The 22,870-nt window shown below is 29.9% G+C and overlaps 1 protein-coding gene across 7 annotated transcripts in view; it reads right to left on the bottom strand.

Annotated features, from left to right (window-relative positions):
* The window catches only part of Shal (potassium voltage-gated channel protein Shal), a 107,736-nt gene that overhangs the window by 56,839 nt on the left and 28,027 nt on the right, over positions 1–22,870 (bottom strand). For all 7 annotated transcript variants that reach the window (XM_089073946.1, XM_089073947.1, XM_025217935.2 and 4 more), the window contains exon 2: positions 16,263–16,425. In XM_089073946.1, the coding sequence (XP_088930072.1) occupies positions 16,263–16,425 (163 nt within the window). The remainder of the gene's footprint in view (positions 1–16,262; positions 16,426–22,870) is intronic.

Raw genomic sequence — 22,870 nt, 5'->3', positions numbered from 1 at the left:
TATTACAGCAAAATTCTCAAATTCTAAATAACTTGAAAATTCAATGTATATACTTCATCCAGTTGTTCTCTACTTATAATAAAATAAAGCACTTATAATCATGAAAGCAAAATGTGTTTACAGAAGGATTTACAGAATTCGTAAATCCTAAGTTATGATAAGTAATATTACTAGCAGTTGAAATACTTTGAATCATTTATTTATAATCCCGGACAAGCGAGAAATTATAAATAAACGTAGCTCTTTCCGCCCTGTATTTTTCTAAGTGTCTTTATAAATAAACGACCTTATGCAACCTTATTGACGCTGCATATAACCACGTGTTTAATTTTTCTTTTTTCTTACGGTCGACCTGCAACAACTATGGCGCTATTTTATGCGGCAAGAAATCTGCGCGCAGTTAGCAAGCACAAATAAGTTCCTTACAATATTGCTTAATCTTTATATGATTTTTTTGTATTTCAAAAATGTAAGAAGAAGATGTGAGTAATTTTTTAAGATTAAATTTTGATTTTGAATTTTAGATCTGATTTCTTTCATAATACTTTTTTAAGAAAATTGTTTTCTTTTCTTTATAAAAAAAAAATCAAATATAAAAATATTTTAATTTTCTTGCGTTGCAAAAATTTGAACAGATACTACTTTTATTAATAATTATTTTATTAATTTATATACTTAATTTATATATTATATTATTTATTAATAATATTTAAGTTTAAATATCATTTATAATATTTATTGGCAATTATAATTCTATTAGAACAAAACTAATTAAAAATGTAAATTAAAAAATTTTTAATTTTAATTTTATATTTTTTAGATTAAAACAAAGGCTTTTTGAAAATTCTGCATAATTAATTCTGAAAGTGCAGAATTCATTTCACAGCTGCTACCTTTTTTTTCAATCATATTATCTAATTTTTTTAAGAAAGAAGATCATATAATAAAACTAATAATGGGATTAAAAATCAATTCCTAAAATCTCATTCTGTAAAGAAAAAAAACGAAATTGTATCTAAAAATCAATAAGTTTGATTACACTTTTAATTAACAGATAATTCAAATATTAAAAATATTATATTAAGGTACAAGGTTTGCTTTTGAAGATATAAAAAATAAAGTAGTATTTCAGAATAAACTGAGCGTTGAACACTTTTTCATACATGTTGTGGCCAGAGTTATGATGAAATCGGATAATATCGGAATTTCTGGAATTTTATGCGATATTACACTGCGAATAAACTCTCGACAGACTCTTTTCCGGCCACAAATGAGGATTAACGACGAAGTCCGAGCGGTCGCGTATCGACCGTGCTAATTTTGTAACTTTCGTAACTTGCGCTATCTAATTGCGGAAATTGAGGCAGACGGCAATGAGCGCTAATTCAATGTCCACGTCTCGACCTGCTGTGCGCAATCATTATGAAAATATTACGATGACCATCTGTTCTTTGTGAGATTTTCCGAACGCTAGTATATATTTTTGTGAACCGTATCGATAGTTGCCATTAATCGGCTGATTAGAGATTGAAAGGGCTCAGTGTTTCTATCGATTCTATTTTTGTTAAAAAGAAGGGGTAAAAGCATCAAGCGGTTAGAGGGTCTGAGAATTTGCTTCAGTCGATAAAAATGTAGACACAAGAAATTAAATCCCCTCTTTACTGTAGAAATGTTTCGTTTTCTATCTTCAAATGACTAGTGAGTGGAAATTATTTTCCACGCAGAGCTAATGATACATGTATCGTTTTGTAAACACAATAATTTTGAATAAAATGTCACATATTAAGCAATATATGTAATATGCAAGCTACTCACATTTGAATTTATGATACTTTATATTAATTAATAAATGTTGATAAAAATGTAAACATCAGAGATTGTGCGCTCTTTGCCATCTTTAAAATATTTGGGTTGGTAGAACACAAATATTTGTATCGTATATTAAATAAATTAATGCAACTTTAAAACATCGTGTTCTTATCGCAAACCTAGCATAAGATCAACTTCATACCCGTTCTATTAACTCAGATAATCTCTACAGATTCGCAACATAGATCGCATTTTGCGGTAAATGAACCGCGTAATGGAGAATTTAGATCTAATTCTCCGTCGCCATTCAGAAATTTCAGCCGGTTTCAACGCTAAATTCACATTAGAGACCGGTGAACCGGAAACTCTCCGCTTATCGCGAACTTGCGATAAATGCGGAGCACCAAAAGATACGAAGGCGCAAGATCGCCTCGCGGAACAGAAGCCCGTTTACTGATTTACGTTCGCCCTCGGTATATTTTCGCGCGGTGCAATTCCAACCAGAACTGCAGCCACGATTTTCCGCGATGTGCGTTTCGTTCGGCACTCGCGGATGTTTACGTCGCATCGTTACGGATCGAGGCGTCTGCGAAGCGTCAGAAAGCCGTCTTCGCAGCCGCGGCTTAACTGCGCTTTACTGTCGCTCCGCGACAGCAACGGCGACGACTGTTGAGAGAGCCGGGAATAATAAAGCTGCACGACAACACGGAATCGTCGCCAGCTGTGATTGAACGTGGCTTCATGAAACCGCAATGAAAACGCTGTAAAATGAGCGAAATCGAGCTCTCCAGACGCGCAGCACAACATGATGAAATTCATAACGTTTCAACGTACGATGAAGCGACGTCGAGACGCGGAGAATTTCGATAAATTTTATAAAATATCATCTTGACACATCGTCAATTAATTAATTGTCAATCAATCGATATCTACGTACGTGTATGTGTGTTTTTATTCTTAAATATAAATATTATGTCATCGTTTCTTCACAACAAGAAATTGAAATTAATTTGACGTAAAAAAGTACGTTTAAGTTAACTAATGTTATTCATTGTTATGACGTGACTGTACATATAAACCAAATGTAAATTACGATTGCTACCGTAGACAATAAAGTGCCGCATCGTAAATAATGTATACTGATGTATATGTAAGTTGCCGTATGTCGGATGTATTTCAAATGGCATGCCTGACAGACTCCGTATAACAAATCAACTGCTTGATGATAACCATTTCCAATTCACGTATGGATTGACTGCAGTTCTTACCGAGAATACACGATAGCGTCGATATGCATTAATTATTTAATTAATATATCGATAATCAACAATATGATTTTATTTTTACAGACATCACATATCGATTTTCATATGAAAACGGCTGTAATGCGTATAATTTTCTGATATAAATACGTTGATAAAAAAGATAACAAGAAAAATAAAAGTCGAAAATATATTAAATATATTTTATAATATTTTCAAAAGAGAAAACATAATTGTTTTATTAAATTACATCGTTTTTAATCAAAGTTTCATTGAAGAAATATGAAGTATTTTCAGATAGAAGAGAAAATCTGCAAATAGAAGAATTTTGAGATGTTTAATGTAACACACGATGGAAAATGACCGAAAGAAATATTTCGTCAGAAACGATGTAGAGACGCTTAATTTCCTTATCGTCGTTACATTACAAACATGTCTTTCCGAAGAAGCTTTTACATCTCGAAAGGGTTATCAATGTCTGGCAACGTCGCCGCCGGAAGTTACATAGATTCGCGAATGCATTCAACCCACCGGCATGGTATCGCTTGTGAAACGAGGGAAAGTAGAAGTTCGGCTGAAACGTATCTACAGCTTGCAGCGGTTTCACAACCCAAGGCGGACACAATCGAATACTCAAATAGCTAGTCGCCAAATAAACGCGTGCGCAAAACAAAAGCGGCAACGATAACAATATTGTACTTATATTCACGTGGCTGCAAACAGAATGATTAAAAAGCACGCGAGCCCGCGCAATTACTAGAAAAACTATGCCGGAAATTATGACAGAGCGAGTCTGTCGATTCTTGCATACATCCTTCTAAATTCTTACATACTTCCTTAATTTCGTTCAAACGCGGAAAGAATAATTTGGTTAAAGTAATTAAAAATTTGATTACATGTAGAAATAATTTTATTAAACTATCAAAATAATTATGGGAAGTTGAAAAAATTTTTGCAATATTATTATCATGCTTAAGCGTCTTATATAAGTAGTTTGATTATGCGACAAGATTATTTTCAAATCTATATCTTGCCAAATTTTTAGATGCTTTAGAAAAACTGTTCTTTTCGTATAAGAACGATGACCTATTTAAACTGCAATTTTCAAGTGAAGAAAACATTCAAATGCACATGTTCATAAAAATTTTCAGATATCCGTATAAATATCAGGCACACTTCGCTTTCAGAAAAATTCTATCTCGCGGGATTCTGAATGCATTCATTGAAATTCGTCGAAATCTCAAGAGAGTTCTCTCTGCTGTCTCCCAACCTCTTGTGAAAGAAAACGCAATTCTAAAGATCACTTTTACCTTTGTCGAAAAAAATCTGAGAAAGTAGGTCTTGCGTAGCATATTACGAGCGGTAGGCTTTTTTTTAAGAAGAAAAAGAGGAAAAAACCGCGGAAGCTTAAAGTTAATCTACCTCTTGTCCATGACCCGCGTTATTTCGCAGGGTTCGCCTAATTAACTTAGGCGGATAAGCGACGGGCGAAAGCTCGCGATTGTTACCGATCGCGTTACTCTTCGCGATACTCTTTTCTTATCGTTGGCGCGCGGCTGGAATTAATCGTCGAATGCCACGCGAGGGTCATCGCGTGTATCCGTGGTATGTTCACATCGCTCTATTACCCAACCAAATTCGGAAATTCCTGTCAAGGAGCCGGTAAGCGGTAGGACTGCACGAAGCAGTATTCGATTCCGAAATCGATACGTGTAATTGTTTCAAGCAATCGTTATTTTGCAACAACTGATTTCTAATTGCTTTGCAAAGTTCGATTCAAATAATTATTAAATCGAAACAACTAATTATAAATCTATTCTAAAATTCTAAAAAATTAATGTTATTTGATAATAATTAATGTTTTTTACAATGTTCAAAAAGCCAATATTAAATTTAATATATATTTAGTTTTGTATATTGGTAATGTTAAAATAATCAATTTCAAAATGTCTGTCTTTCATTCAATAAAATTTATATTATTTTATTGAATATATATAAAGTATGTTTGTCTTTCTTATTAAAATTTTACATTTTATCATGTAGATGTAAATATGGCTACTGTGTTGTGAAAATACGTAAACATGAAAAACATAAAAATACAGAAATAAAAATTAATATGAAAAAGAAATGCTATTACTATTCGTATTACTTCAATTTAAAAGTCAAGAAATAAAATACCAAATTTAGATACTATGTTACACACTTTCGCAGCTTTCACTGTTGCCAATCCTACTTTATTCTAGTGTAACATGATAAATTCCCGTGAAATTTTCTCAGATAGCGTATACCAAGAATATTTTTCGCAAATATTGTCTCTTTCCCAGAGGAAAATGTCTATCCGCATGAAATGAAAAAACGTTAGTGCCGTGTTTCGGTAGCGTCTTGGAAAATATCGAAGGCTATCGTAATTTCGCTATTGGTAAAGCCACGATATCGCTCACACGATCAAGAAAATAAAAGAATCCTACTCAATCTTTTACAAACATAGCGAACCAATCGCGTCTAGTATTGGTATTGTTCAAACTCAACATTCGATTGAAACGGTTTTGTGCGAAAACGCGTACTAATTACGCATTATTAATTAACGCTACATTGCCGGCTGCGTGATCATTCACTATATGATTTCGATGATTTCTCGACCAATCTATCATTTGTGACTAATTTCAACGCATTAATATCGCGGTCATTAATAATAGAAATAATCATGAAAACAATCGTTGATTCAATTACTCCATCGAAATTATGATATTTAAATTTAAATTATTATAATTGATAATTATTAATTATTAATTATTAACACCAAAATTCTATATTTAACACTTGTAGTAAATATTAAAAATAAACTGCGAATTGAACTTTAAAAATAATATGCAATAACAATTTAAAAAATATAGCAGTAATTAATATTCATAGATTATTTGAGTAATTATGTGCTTTTATTAATTTTAATATATATTACTAATTTTATACTTCTGTATTATTATTATTAACCGTTTTTCTTGAATTATTGATGGTCAAATTCTCTGATGTAATGCAACACACATGTGCGTATTAAATGATTTTCCGGACCATATAAATTAAACTGTATTAATTAATCGTCACAGTACTTGCATAATAACGCGCTTTGGAGATTGTAAACTGCGTTCGCTGCATTCTCGTTTTGATATTCCATCCATTAACGAATTTAATGAATGAGTAACGTCCTTTCAAATATTAAGTACTGTAAATCGTATTGGGGAACGTAATAGGTAACCAAAAGCACATAACGTTCAGGTATGACAGAATTGTAAATATCAATATTCTTGATTAATCGTTCTACATGTAACGTCGCATGTAACATCGCGTGTAACATCGCATGCAGTGACAATCTACATGACAATCTACATAAAGAACAAAATCATTTATGTAGATATCTATATTAGTTCCATTTCAAAATATATTTATGTTATTACTGAATATTAACTTTTTTTGTAATAACACTTGCGCGAATATAAGAAAAAAAATTATTAATTCTTATCAATCAAATCATAATTCTGAAGAATATTGATAAGAATTATTAATGCAATAAAGAAACTTTCAAAAAATTTATTACGCCTCTTAATTTTTAAATGTTTACTATTTTCAATTGCAAAATACACAATTATTTAAGATATATCACCTTCCAGAGAAAAAGAAGGGGGAGAGAGAGAAAGAGAGAGAGAGGGGCCAATGCTCTATTTATTAAAAATTTCCGCGCGTCGCGTCGAAAAATTAAGGTCAGTTATTTACATCATGTCTCGTGCACATCCGTTAGTCGGTCCAGTTATTGGTGATTACTATTTGCGTTAATATCCGTACATCAGTGCGTCCTAATTATCGCTCATGTGCGTAGCAATCGCAATTAATTAGAGGCGCGACAACATGGATGCTTCATGATAATTCATCCTGCCTGACTGGAAGTGTCGTCCCAAATTTCTTGCCAGACTTTTCGTTAGCCACCGCTTATAATTAACTCGCTCGACGAATAATCCACCAATCGTGCATTTGCATTATTGGATCTGCCGAGAAGCATAAATACTTCGCACGACTTCGCATTTTTTGATGAAGTTCTCTGCTCTTCAACAAATACAAGGTAATTACTAGGTAATAAGCTCGCTTGATCGCCATATAATACATAAAAATTTCGTTTTTATCGCAATGTTTTTATCTATTTAAATAATTGAATGTAATAAGTAGCAAATATTCAGTGAGGCAAAATCCTAGACGCCTAATAATCTCATTTCTCTTTTAATCCTACATATATATATGTAAATTTAAGATAATTGTTTACACCGCCATGTGTCGTTATGTTTAACAGATTTGCAATGTGGTGACTCAAAACCAGAATTAAATTTCCCTTTTAATAAATTTTTAAATAATTAAATATGATATCAATTACTTTCCTTTCCGCTATGAGAAAATCGTATTGCGAAAAATATCACCTGAGTCAAGATTCAAATTTGGAACTTCTCGATTATCTGTACCAGATATCTTTACCAATTCGGTCACAAGGCAATTAAATTTTATTTTATGTTTCACTTAAAATAATACAAATAATTTTAAATTTATTACAAATAATTAATTACAAATAAATTAATTACAAGTAATTTTAAAATTATTTTATCAAATGTTATAAAAAAATATCTAAAAATATTCTTTTAACATTAATTCTCTAAAATAAAAGTGTACATTGTGCAAAAGCGATATATAAAAGAAATTAATTTTATGATGAAATGATTCTCGCACTTCACATACATATATGCGATTGTTAACAAGTTGTGATGGATCAAAGCAGCGATTTTATTCTGAATTTTATTATTTTTCACACTCGCTATTCGTTTAACATCTACATGTTTAAACGGATTATGCATAGACAAGTTATTACATTGTTCGTTGAGTCATACATTATCAAGAAACTTGCTTTCGTATATTTTTATGGGTGGCATGTAGGCGAAATTGTACTCAATTTGACTGTAATCAACTTCGGCTTTCCGCATGAGAATTACAGCAATATTGTTTGATGATCGTCCTATCTTTAATCCATCGATCTACCATAGCTTTGCCTGCCCACGATATCGTTTTTGCAAGAAACGGCATACCATGTCGTCGTCGTAACTATTCTCAGCCCTACTGTCGTTCGTAAAAAATTAATATCGGATTTTCCAGGAATGCAATAATACTCGCTAATTTCAACACCATCCTTAATCATAAGTACAAAATGCCTTTAATAAAATATGATAATTAAGATTAATCATCCGCAAATTAAAATTTTCAATTTATTATTAGAACATCAAGAAACGAGAAATTTATTTAAAAAAATAATAAAAGATGGAAGAAACTCTGATTATTCTTAATGTAAAAGAAAATTCGACTTAAAATAAAATCTTGATATTTTTCTTCCTTTCTCTAAAAGCTAAATTTAATTAATTAAGATTTATGATTGTAAGAAATGTTGTTTATGATATCATCTTAACATTAAAACTTAATTTTTACATCAATTATCAAGTTTAATTATTCTATAACATTGATCTTTTGTCACAGTAAACATCTTTTATAAACAGTTAACTTCTTTTTAAATTAGTTTTCTTCTATTAAGAAAATAATTTTTTAAAAGATCAAAGAAATATCTCAATTCTGATCTTTAAATAAAAAAATTTAAATCCTAATCTGCATTCAGTCTTGAAATTTCGATAAAACATTCATAGATCCATTAAGAAGAAAACAATATTTCTTTATCTCTCAATAAATCCAAAATTTCGACTGTTCATATTTAATATACAAATATTGACATCATATATTTGACATCAATATAAATATTTGTCGATGGAAAGAAGTCTTCAGCTTGACCGGAGAAGAGAAAAAGAGCTCGATAATTCCGAACTTTGTGTTCTTCGATGATGAATGATCGAACGAGATGATCTTGATTAACGTGCCCACGCAATCGAATCGTTTGGAACTATTTGCGATGTTAAGAATAAACGTGAGCATGTTGATCGCCATTGCTGCAGCCGCACACAACTGTTTGTTTAGTGGAAAAGTAGCGGCGCAATAAACTTCGACAGTCAGCCAATGACGTCAACGATTTGATCACGCGTCACGAGTGAATCAGAAGCATCAGTAATCGACAGAAAGTCTTTCTCTTTGCCAAGAAAGGAAAGAAGTATATTCTAGAATTGCGAAAACTTGTGTATCTTAAGATAGCGATTATTTTTGTTTACTTGTAATAAACTCAAGTAAAAAGATCAAAGTACGAAGATCAAAAAATTATCAAGAGATGTTTTTGTAAATGTAGCGAATGAAATCTTGAAGTAACACAATCCTAAATAGCAAAATTTATTTAAGATTATTTATAAAAAAATTTTTTCAATACTCATTTCATATAAAAAAGTAAGCAATCTATACTGATTTTCTGATTACAATCGAATGTGTAAAATAGTAAGTTATTGGATTGCATAACTAAAAAATAGAGATACAAAATATTTCCCTTAGGAAAAATATTCCCTACTGGAATTTCAAACTAAAATTACTATTTACTCGAATGTAGGTCACGTCTAAATTTCAGATCGCTTCGTTAATTGTTATAATCCATCTATATTGCCTATAATAATATTATTACAAATATCGCAAAATATTCAACAAAAATATAATATATTGTAAAAAGATATTACATTTAATATATGACAAAAAATTTGTGATGAATTAAAATCTTCATTTTGTTTTGATAAAATTCGACGTTGTTTGTAAAACATTTGTAAAACAAAAAAAATATAGATTTCAATAAAAAATAATTTTGTCTTTATTAAATTGAATTGTTTATTTATCATTTTCGAACAAACTTAAAATTGTAGAAACTCTACTCTTTATGTATTATAAAGTATATGTATTATTGTATTATAAAATATTGTACTATAAAATATTAAAAAATATAAGAGTTTCTTATGTGAATATTAATTATGAATAATAAATATTAAAAGTTTAAAAGTAGCATTTTTATTTAATAGCTTCCGTTTTATATCCAACCTTCCTAGTCGCTGAATCACGATTTAAAAAATCGACATGTTACCGCTAATGATTCTCGCTGACTTCACATTTCGTCAAGATTTTCACGAGCCTCCTTCATGTTTCTCATTTATTCCTGGAATGAACCCTTGGCACGCTTGACGCTACATGTTCCCATTTCCTTTCCGTTTTCTCTAGTCGTGTATGCCTCTGAGAGGCAACAGAATGAAAAATAAGAGAAAGACTATGAATTAGATACTCGCTTAGAAGGAAAAAGAAATCTGATGAAAGACAATAAAGATACTAGCATCGATATATATATATATATATATATATATATATATATATATATATCACAAACACTTAACCTGCGTACATTGTCGACAAATATCGATTTATAAAAGCTTTTGTGTACATAAAAAGTGAAAAATATATATAAATACAGAAAGTAACTGTATATATAAAATGCCAATATAAAAAGAAAATACAAGTGCAAAACAAAATCAATTTAAATTGAAAATAAGATATCAAGATAAAACTATCTTACAAATTATAACAGAAAAAAATATATAAAATAAAATTTACTTGTATAATATAAAAAAGGAAGAAAGCATGTATAAACAACGTAAAAAGAATAATATTTAACAACAAAAAATTAATGTAAATTATAAAAAATTTGTATAAAAAAATTATAATTAAATAAAAATGGACAGAAATGCAAAATTTTGTGTAATATAATTACATATTTCAGGAATATAAAATAAAACATAATTAAATTTAGAACTCCATAGTTTTCAGCTCATTATTCATCTTAAGATAATTTATAAAGTTTCCGTTAACTAGAGAGATTTATTGAAAATCGCGCGTGAAAGTTGGAATAAGCTTTCTGAGTTTTCACGGTTTTTCATTCGCGTACCAACCGTCGGAATCAATTCTATACGTTTAAAGTTAACTGAAACTAAAGGTAGACTGTTTGAAAATGTATTTATACACTTAAGCTGCTTTATTTTGAGCTTTTTGCAATAAAACAAACTTCGATTTTCAATGAACTTAATTGACTTCATTATATCTTACAAGTTAATTTCTAATGATAATAAAAATCAATTATAAAAAATATTTTATTTTATTTTATTTATTATTTTGTTTAAAACGTTCGTTTTTTTCAAACTTCATCAATTCAATTTTACTTAATATATAAAATCCATGTATCCACTTTAATAAAAGTTACTTAAATAAATCTCTCATTAATAATTGATAAAATTGATTAATTTTATACTTTAATTTTATAAATTAAATTTTTGTAAAATTTAACAATACAAAATTTATAATTCTTAAAATTATATTTAATCAGATAAATAATAATATCTATATTTCTGATAGTTTTAAGAGCTTTATTGAAATCTATGATTATAATTCGTATAGCACGAATTTAACGTTTGCTTTTTAAATAAATTTTAATATTTTATAATCCTATGACTATTCAATTAAATTAATATAATCTTTTGTTATCTTGTTAAATATGACAAATTCAATAATTAATAACAAAACATGAACTTTACAATTTGAATCTATACAGAAATATGCTCAATTTAATATAAAATTAATCTTGAATCAAATAATCGATTTGATGATTTTATATATTGCAAAATCGTTTTTATATTTTATTTTATATAATTGGAAACTATTATTTTTTTATATACGCAACAATTTAATAAATCTTTCAAATTAAATTAATTTCATGAGTTTCCATAAACATGCCGAAATTTAAAATTGCAAATATCCTAAAATAAAATCCATTTCATTTTATCCAAGAGATTAAGAAAAAAAAAATAAAGTATAAAGCTTCGAGGAAAGCAAATTATTTTTACTTTATTGTTTCAGGAAAATTGAGTCTGGGATTAACGAGGGAGTTCTCATAACGTTTATACGCGTCGTTACTGATTCGCTTAACCTTTCGGTTAAAAAAAATTTTAACGTATATCTGCTGTGAGCATAAAGCACTTAGTCATCAAGATAAATTCCTCCCAACAGATTTTAAGATCCATAAATTTCAAGATTTTCGCGGAACTGAAAATGACGAAGAAAGGACGCCTCCGCGTGGAATGCGTCGAAAAATGGTGCCGTTATCGTGCGAGATAGGACATACTGATCGGGCAAACAAAGCAAGAAGAATCGAAGCAACGGGCAGTAAGGTAACCGACGTTAAACGGAGATTCGTGTCGCTGTTTGCGCGACGGTCAGAGCGGAAAATCGATCCGGACCCCTGTTTGCCCGTTAACGCCGGACGTGACATTAAATGCAGATGCAAAGTTCACAGTGGCGTTTACTGACAATGTAGGTATATCGATGACGGCCATACAGCCCGTAAATCACATCGCTATTACGGCAGTTCATATTCGATTGTCAGGCGTGTAATATGCGGAGAGATAGTAACTGTGAATGACTTTATATTAAACCCCTCTCGGTAACAATGACGTGAGATCGAGAATTCCCTTCTCTCAAGAATTTCAACAAACGCAATCCTTTGACATCGAAAATTATTGTGCTCGCGATTCTTTATCCGAGAATATAACGTATCGCTATTGTAAATTAAATAGCGTTGTTTCCATGTATGAGATGCGCGAGACACCCGCGTAAAACTAACTACTATTTCTATTTCTCCTCAGATTTTCAAATTACTTCAGCAGATTTTCATACGAGACCTATGAATAATTTGATATATTACCAGCTGTCGCATCGTCGGTTCATTACCGCTATTTTATATGTAGCAAGGAATCCCCCAGGCTGGAAATCGCAGCGTATGGAATACGTAATGAACGATTGTAAAGCATCTCGAATCAGCATGAATCATGGAAATAATGCCAGATATTTATGTGCATAGTTATCTAGTTATTCTTTTAGTCTTGCTAGTTCCTTTAATCCCTGAAAGAAATCTAGAATTTCTCAGTATATTTAATTTTTGAACAAAATATTTCTGTTTTAATAATTCAAAAATCTCAAAAATCTGTAAAAATTTCTCGAAAAAAATCTCTTAAAGAAAAAAAAAAAGAATATCTGCATCAAAATATTATTATTCGACAATGCTAAAGCATCCTTTATACTTTAAATTCTATCATGACGTATAAGACACGTTGTGTTTGATTTCCGAAAGCCCCTGAGAACTCGGCGCAAAAGTTCAAACGTCGGCGAGGCAGAGGAAAGAAGCCTGACGAAAAATCTGTCGCTGTCCAAAAGCGAGAATCAGAACAAACGTGTCCATGCATATGTAGATGCAACTGCATCTGCAATGCAGATCTGTGCGGCATCGGCAAGTCGACCTTCACGAAACCGAGTGATCCGAAACTTCGCAATTCCGCATGAAGCAATTCGAAAAATCATGAAGTAAATTAAAGTTAAAAACGGAAAGCGATAGAGAGAAAGAAAAGGAAAAAGCAGAAAAGAAGAGTAGGAAAAAAAATCAAGTTGTGATAAATAAATTAAGACCAAGATATTAATTCTTTGAAGATTCTTGAATTATATGCAACTTAATTATTTTGTTTATAATATTCTAATAATGATTAGTAAATGTTCTATGATGTTTCACCTCATAAATATTTTGCTAAAAAGATTATATGTTGATACTTATAAAAAGATACCAAATAAATTAGTTACTTTTTCATAAAAAAGCTCTTTACGTTAAATTAAATATTGTTGAAATATCGTGATTAAGTTTTCATAATAATATATTACGAAAAACAATAAATGATGTTAAAATAATGTACTTTCAAAATGGAAATAATATTTATAACAAATAATGTGAAATATGCATCAATATAAACTGAATTTCTTGCATCTGACTGAAAGTTAATTTCTTAATTCTCAGGAAATTGCGAAACCCGAAAAAGTTTCGCTCGACAGTACAATTTCGCAAGTTAGAGTGAATTATGTTGTTCGATTTATAACTGCAACGTAAATCTTTTTTACTCGCAACATGGTACATTTTCGCGAAATCAAGCGTACAGAAAAGATAAAAGAGCACAGCTGACTTCTCCCTTCAGCTGAGCATGACTCCATCTCTCTTCTCGGTGAGATCGATCTGGAGAGGAGTCGTCGATGTCTCCTTAAATCGTCGCGAGTATATCGGCGTGAGCAAAGTAGACGCATAAGTATACACGTGCAGGAATAAATCGTCTGCACGAGAAAGATTTAAAAGATCGCTCCCGCCTTTCAGAATAAATCTTGCTCGCACATTCGCCCGCGAGTTCCCGTAAAAATATCGCACGGCGGACGATATTCTGCGTGAGAGCATCCACGAGTGGTAGACGTAGCGTCTCATGAGAAAATATTCAAGGCGCTGATTTTGTCTTCTCTTCTCTCCCTACTTTTCTCGAGACAAATTCGGCCGGAATTCTTTTTACGGATCGATCGATGCGCTGCCGAAATGTCGACGCTAAAAATGGTAATCGTGTCACGGGAGCGAAGCGAGTGTATGAGAATGACCGTCCCTATTTCGTTGTGATACTATAAGGAAACTTTCAAGAAGTTCTGGAAGAAGTACTTTGCCTCGGGACTTAACAGAAATTGATTCAAATTATAATTACATTAGTATAAAATTTCTTTAATATGACTCAATTATGAAAGTTTAATTTTCAAAAACTTGCTAGATTTATTCGAAATTAAATTTATAAAAAAATTCTTTTGTATTTTGTAACATTTTATAGCATTAATAAATTGTTTTATTAAACTTTAGTCAATCACGCAGATTTCTATTTTTTCTCGATGTTGGAAAAATGCGAAGCTCGAGAAAATAATTGCAAATATAAAGAGCAAAAAAGTTTTAAGTTCTTTATCGGAAGAGATAACTCGTTTTCTCTCTTTCCTTGATGACATCAGTCTGTGAAATGCTTGGTTAAATGGTTGTAACTGTGCCACGGGGACGAAGTTACAAGCTACACGTGGGTGAGAATAAATCGTCCGACTTCTGGAAACGACAACGCGAAACGAGCTAACGTGTCATCGACTGCGACCCGACTGGGACCATCACTTCCTCCCTATAATGGAAGAAATATCTTTGAAACGTCGATATTGCCAGAATACGAAAATGGCGACGAGACACCTCCTCACCTTCGAGCATGTCGACCGCGAAATTTATGCGCTCCGTTCGAAGCTAGTCATCTTATGAAAATCAACTCATGTAAAAATGCAAATTCTTAGGAATGGTATATTTAATATTGTTTTATTTTATAAGAAGATTTAGAAATATAGATATTTATGTCTTGTTACTTTATGTCACACATTGTAATTTCTAACGAATAATATATATATATATATATATATATATATATATATATGTGTGTGTGTGTGTGTGTATATAATTTTTCCAATATAAATAAAAAATATAGAATAGTAATAAAATAAAACTAATTAATTAATGGGAACATTTTTTTACATAAATATTACATTGCGTATCATCATTACTTCAACATGTCTCATACTGAAAAGTATTTTTTATTAATAATAAATCCGTGGTTCTTTCTATTAATAATAGTTACGCTATGTAACAAACAATGGGAGAAAAACTCTGTCGTTTGCAACTTTGTTACAAAAGGGGCCTTGAGCTAGCGAAGCGAGTTTTCTAGTCAGAAGACAGCATCCAGAAGTATCGATATTCGTTGTACCAGAATAAAATGTATACTCGATAACGCGAATAACGACGAAACTATTTGTAGGTACATATCGTATATGAAAAAGAAGCGACATTTCAAAAGATATTCTGCCTAAAATTATAACGCGTATATTTCGAGACACTTCAAAAGATACTCTACATAAAATTATAACGCATACATTTTGAAACAAGTAAGATTTAATTTAACATAAAGAAATATTAAATTATTACAGGTTAAATCGTGACATTGATCTCATATGATTAAATTCTTCTTTAAATTATTTATATGTGATTCTTCAAGTAATTTCTTGTGAAATCAAGTTTCTTTCTATTTAACAGAATTTCCCAAATTTTAACATTTGATATTCTGATTAAATCTCAAATTAAAATTAATTTTAAATGAAAAGATAATATTCTATCATTTAATTTTGGCTCTAAAGTTCTGGATCTAAATTTACAGAAAGTTTTTTGTCTCCAAATTTTATGTGTATTAATATTAGATTTTTTATTAATTTTAAATGTGTACTTACCCTTTGCGCCTTCCGTTTGTCAGCACGTTGGTTTTGATGATATATTCTGCTGAAGTTACTCACGATAACAGGTACCGGTAAAGCGATCACTAGGACACCGCTTAAGGAGCATACACCCCCGACGACTTTTCCCGCGATCGTTTTCGGAACCATGTCACCGTAGCTGAAACAGAAAAATATTTATTAAAACAACAATTCTGTAATTTATACAAAATGTTATTTTGTATAATTACAAAGTAAAAATTAAAAGATATATTAATAGATATATTATAGAATTTTAAATTATTTACCAATCACAATTTATAACCTTTTAAAAATAAGAAAATATTAAATTGTAATAAAATTATATTATAAATTATAAAATTTACAGAAAAATTTAGAAAAATTCTCAGAATCGAAGAACTTTAAAATATATAACTTTCAAGTATCAAAACATTATATTTCTATTATATCATAGTTTCTAATTTGCAGGTAAGAATCCTGAGCCTTCCAATATCCACTGTTTCTAAAATGTTCAAATCTTAAAGTTTGCAAGTCTTAGAATTATATATTCTGTAATCTAATACATTTCACATCTCAAAGATTTCCAAACTCGTAGGCTCACAAACATTTCGAGATATCATGTATAGTTCCAAGCGAATTCACACTTCGCGCAACAGAAATTCATTCGCGAAACATTGTTATGAGCATTGTTGGCGACACAAAACAGTGGCAGCTTAGACAAACGATCCGGCCAAATGTTCAGAAGGCACGATGGAATTATGCATTCCCGACGTTGTCGCCCGCGAGAGGACGCATCGCGGAGGAGGAAACGGGAGAGCGTGGATAATTCATAGCGTGCTTGAAGAATTCAGTCGTAAAAGGTACGTTCGTCCTCGTTTCTCAGTCGTGCGAACGTCCGCCCGTAAAACTTTTCCACGGCTACACGTGGCTAGTGTAGACCATTTCCCGTAAAAAGCTCCTAGTCCAGCCCCATTACATATTTACTATATATCGAGCAACACAAATACACGACAAATACGCACGATTCTATAACTACCTAATCAATTCTCTTTCGTGACATATCCTTGACATATCCTATTTGCGATGGCAATACTTGACACAATTTTTTTTAAACCTGCATTATCTTTCTTTATTAATATTGTACTAATTTTGCTATTAAGAAAATTGGATTATCGAACTTTTACTAATATTATACCTAAAATCGAAATATTTCTTGAAATCTAACAGAATTCTAAATTAATATTTGCAAAAATTATTTACCTAGTATCAAGTAATTTAAATAATACTTTTATAAATAATAATGCATATATTTCTTAAATAGAAGTAAAAAGCAATTTATATGTATTAATCTTGGTCAATTTGATTACATTTATAAAAATGATGTTAACAGTTTTAAGATATTCCTTGCAAATTTAGCTCTGCTGACGAGTATCCTTTATGCCTCAATAAACTCTTTATATGCGAAATATTTTCAACAGACATTTCAAATGTTATCTCATCTTTTTACGCCAACTACCAGATATTTCGCAATTCGTCGTGCATGTCAGAATTTCCCGCTGGTTTCATTCTGTGACGTATATCTTCCGTTCAAGCAGGGAGAAACCTGCAGGTGCGACAGATAGCGACATGTGAGTTCGACAAAGGATGCGATAATGGAAAAAATTGAGCGAGACAATGACATCTTTAAAAGAAATTTGACAGAATTCCATTGCAATTGACAGAAAAATATTTCGTGCAGTATTTGTTTATCGTAGAAGATTTTACTCGTACATTTATAAACAATTCGTACAACTTACAAATTATAATGTAAAAAAATGTATCTAATAAAAAATTATTAAAAATAGGATACATATAGGATTAATTTTAAAAACTCCACCTGTTTATATTTATAATTAAGCACTCACTTTATGGAGTTCTTAGGTATTCAAAAACTCCGGAAGGAAACAAGATATGTCGGTGCTTAACGCTTACCACGAAAATTGGTATAAAAAGGGTGTCGTATTATTACTGAGGAAACCAGAAACTACGTTATACTGCGCACAATGGCGATCGTTTATTCTGCCGACATGCCTCACTCGAGAGATCAAAAGAAGGCGCGCGCGAAAAAGAGAGAACGCCGATGAAGCTGGGGATAAAATGAAGTGTAATGGATCGCACTCGACAGCTACAGATCGTTCCTTTTTCCAGCGAATTTCTCGGGCCGCACGCAATTTTGACTCGTGACGAAGGGAATAAGGGTAGAGGGAAGGTTTCTATTCTGCAAACGACGTGACACGAGTCCGTAGAAAAAAATGTTTTCTCAGAAATGATCGATCACTCAATATCCCACGATATTATGGTAAAGCTTATTATTTATTATATTCTGAATTATTGAAGAAGACATACATAAGCTTAGAACACCCTCTCATAGTCATAAAATAACCTTAATAAAAGCTCCATTTTAAAAGTTCCATTTTAAAAATACTAAAAAAATGTATTATATAATATTCTTAAATTCAGATTCTGTAAACATCTCAGATTATTTGAATTTTAAACTTTTAGAGTTAAAACAAAACAAGAGGAATCTAAATTTCGCATTTTTAAATGTCTAATGCATTAAAATTTTATATTTTTTTGTGGAATCTAAAATTTTAGAATTTTTTAAATATTAAAATTCTTCAAATTTAAATTATAATTTCTAAAATTTAATTTTATAAATTCTAACTCCTAATAAATTTTCGTCATATATTTAAATATATTTTCTCTAGAAAAGATTAATAGTTGCAAATCATAATAAATAAAAAATAGAGAAATATTAAATTTCCATATTTTCAAGCATTTATTATGTGTAAATTAGATTAAATAAAAAGTTTCATGTTTTATTCAGGTAATTTTCTAATACAATTAGTAACATACATTAGTAATATACATTTACTGCTTTGCTACTCACGTTATTTTGTAAATAAATGTTTTCTTCTTGCATAACGTAAATGATATTTGTTTATTGAAGGCACAAGAGTGAAAGTTGACCTGATATTACAGGTCACGCGAACTTTCGCCTAAGCTCGATTTTCCTGGCTGGCAATAATTTTCCCACGTCTTATGGCCCCCCGGGCCCGGTTCCTCGACCCTGATTTACGTTTCCTACGGACTTTTACAGCGACCATGAAACTCGTCCTAATGGGATCTCACCTGATGCTCGCCCTATCATCTTTCGCGCACGTAATATGCCGCGTCTTATTGATCTTCTTCCTTTTTCACACCTTTTATTTAATTAACAATTTCTCACGCCAGTTATTTATCGATCAAATAATTTTTTTTTTTCTTACATTATCTTCCGTGGGGAGTATCTTCCACACGGGTAAATCTGTTTCTCAGTAAACAAGTATAAGCGATTAAAAATAATTAATGCATTAGTTCAGTCTAATAATAAACGCTATTGTCCAACAAAAAGGTAATGTCAAATTAAAAATTCTAAAAGATAACAATGTGAAAAATAAAAATAAATATCACAAATATTATACTTATTATGAAAGAAAGACTATCAAAATTAACTTTTAATTATCTTACCATAAATCTTTTGTATTAAAGAAAAACATTCAAAAAAAGCTTTAATTATTTAACATACATACTATACAGATGAATATTTAATTATTTATTTAACAAGTATTTAAATCTTTATTTAATTGCAAATAAATTAGGACATTCCCTTACTCAAAAATTTGTATAGGAATTTAAAACGTTCAAGATTTCGAATATTCAAAAATATTCGAAATCTTGAAATATTAATAAATAATTTTTTGTATCCTATGCCAATAAACAAAACGTAATTGTTGTCTTATTTTGCTTTACAATAATATCATATGCTCAAAATAGATAAATATCGAGCGCAGGGGATTAGAAATGGCAGAGCGCATGAGTTCAAGGCAAACGTTCTCGGGTCGAGCCGATGAGACTGATTTTTCTTACTTGTCAATGTAGCTGGGACACGCGACGGTAGCGAGCTTAGAACCGACGAAAACGTAGGATTAGTGATCTATTTTTAGACAAGCGCGCCTTGGGCGGTCGCGCAACTACCTGGGACTTACTCGGATTTCGCAGATATATCAGGTCAAACTTACAATTAAATTACAAATCATGATTATCAATGCAGACAAAGACGAATTATTATCGCATTCAGAGATTATGAGATTAACTTGTTAAGTAATTAAGCATTAACTTCACAAATTTCTCAATATAAATAAAAAATGTATAAAAATAAACAGTTTCAATTTTTCTTCTACGATAAAAATAAAATAAAATAATTTGACTACTGCATATAATATATTTCACAATTATATTATTAATATATAAGTCAGCCAATTTCAATTGTAATGATCTCGTTAATGAGTTCAAATTAACATTCCAGTTAAATTATGTAAAGATTAATAATTTTATTCATTTATTTAAAGTTTTAAAGCTTAATTTATAAAAATAAACTTATATTTTTAATTTTAATTTTATTAAGATTATAACATATTAACAAAAGCTCGAATCTAGATAAATTGATAAAATCTGGGAATAAAAAAAAATATCAAACTATCCAGTATTCATATCTAAGAAGTTAACGAAATTTTTAAGTTAACTTACATATTTAAATAAATGATAAAAAATTTTTACGTGTACTCTTTCTTTTTTTTCTTATTCTGTCGTAAAATTTCTTGATAAATATTTCAGTTTTCTTTAACTTTTTATGAACACAACTAAAGTTTGAAAAAAGTTTCTAAATAAATTTAGAAAAATTTGCTACAAGAAAGAAATAATCTTGAGATTGATTCACATTATATCTTGTAATGAATCTCAACTTATAAAAAGTATACTGGTTGAACGAAGATAAAACCTCCGTCACAGCAGGTATTTTGAATGCAAAAATTTCCTCGAATTAGCAAAGTTCACGCAAACTGCAGACTGCCATCATCTTCACGATCTTTTTTAATTCGTTTCGTTATGGGAATAGTTTTACGTACGCATTTATAATGTATATAAGTACCACATGAGAACGTTGCGAAGAAAAAAGAAGATAATATGCAGAAAAAAGAAGATAACAAAGAAGATACATGCAATTATCTTTCTTTATTTTTATACACAAGGAAAATTCACTTAAAAATCCGAATAGATATGATAAATAATTATAAAGATAATTCTTATAATTATATTGAATAATTTATTTAAAAAAAAGACAAAAATAAAATAAATAAAAAATAAACAAAATTAAATAAATAAAATATATAAAATTCAATATTTTGTTAATCTTAGAAAAAAATATCTTATATTAAATATTACCATATATGCAAATAATACATATAGAAGAATATATTTAAGTGAAATGAAGTGAACAATTCAATGTAAATAATAAAAGATTTATAGTGATATAAAATCTGTTGACATCTAATAATTTCTCAAAGAGTTGTATTTACAAATTGATGCTATATTTTACAATTTAATTCAATATACATTCAACGTAGCTATAACTCGACACCCTTTTTTATAAAACATGAAATAAAATTTTTAATTATATTTTATGCATGTGCATAAGATACATTAATAATTGCTGCATAAAATTTGTAATTAGTATATATATAAAATTTTTAAATGTTACTGTAAAAAGGAAAAATTTTGATAAATATTTCTTTAATCATTTAAGCGATCATTTAATCAAAATTTTTACTCATATTACGAAAAAAGAATTTATCTTCATTGACATTATTTATAAATTATCAGAAAAATTTTTTCACACAAAAATGTAAGAAGAGAAATAAAATATAATTTATATAAATTCCTTCCTTATAAATTTTTTAGTTTTATAATTCTTAGCTTAGAAAATGCTTTTGTGTCATCGTACATAACTACTAATATTGACAAAAGATGTCTTTAGGAAAGAAAACTTATAAAGCTGTAAGATACAAAATAATGCATTTAACATCGCTAAAATAATATCGAATTGCTTTATTTTCCAACATCTGTTGGCAAAAGAAAAACTGCGAATCAAGCAAATAACGTGGCCTTACGTTGGAACTTCAACTGTGCAAATAACACCAATAACACAATTCTACCAACACGACAAAATATTCAACAACTTCGAAAAACATACGAATATTGTACAACTCTATTTTATCGATTTGAAGTGCACTTTCATAACGTGAGAAACGATGTATTTTCCGGTTATTTTCATAATGGAGTGTTTCAAGGAATGATATTAATTAGACTAATTGCGATATTGCATTAGAATAATGACAATATTTTCTAACTACAAACGTCATTTGTAAAAAATACACTGTTAAATTACACTGTTTAGAATATAGGTAACTGGCATTTTATTAATTTTTATTAATCTTAATATTTATCATTAAAAAATATTTCAGAATTATAATCGTTTTGATTAGTATTACATAGTATATACATATTTTGCAACAAAAAAAAATATATATTAATATGTTATATTAATTGATATTATTTCAAAACATTTAATAAAAAAATTTCAAATTTAATTAAATTCTAGTATTTCAATGAAGGCTTCAAGGAATTTTGTCTGAAATATAGATTTTTAATAAAACTCGCTTGTTGTAAACGTAGCTTTGATTTATGTT

The sequence above is a fragment of the Pogonomyrmex barbatus genome, unplaced genomic scaffold (genome assembly GCF_055798465.1).
Source record: "Pogonomyrmex barbatus isolate J1 unplaced genomic scaffold, ASM5579846v1 scaffold16, whole genome shotgun sequence".
Classification (NCBI taxonomy): Eukaryota; Metazoa; Arthropoda; class Insecta; order Hymenoptera; family Formicidae; genus Pogonomyrmex; species Pogonomyrmex barbatus.
This window is presented reverse-complemented; position numbering and strand designations above follow the sequence as displayed.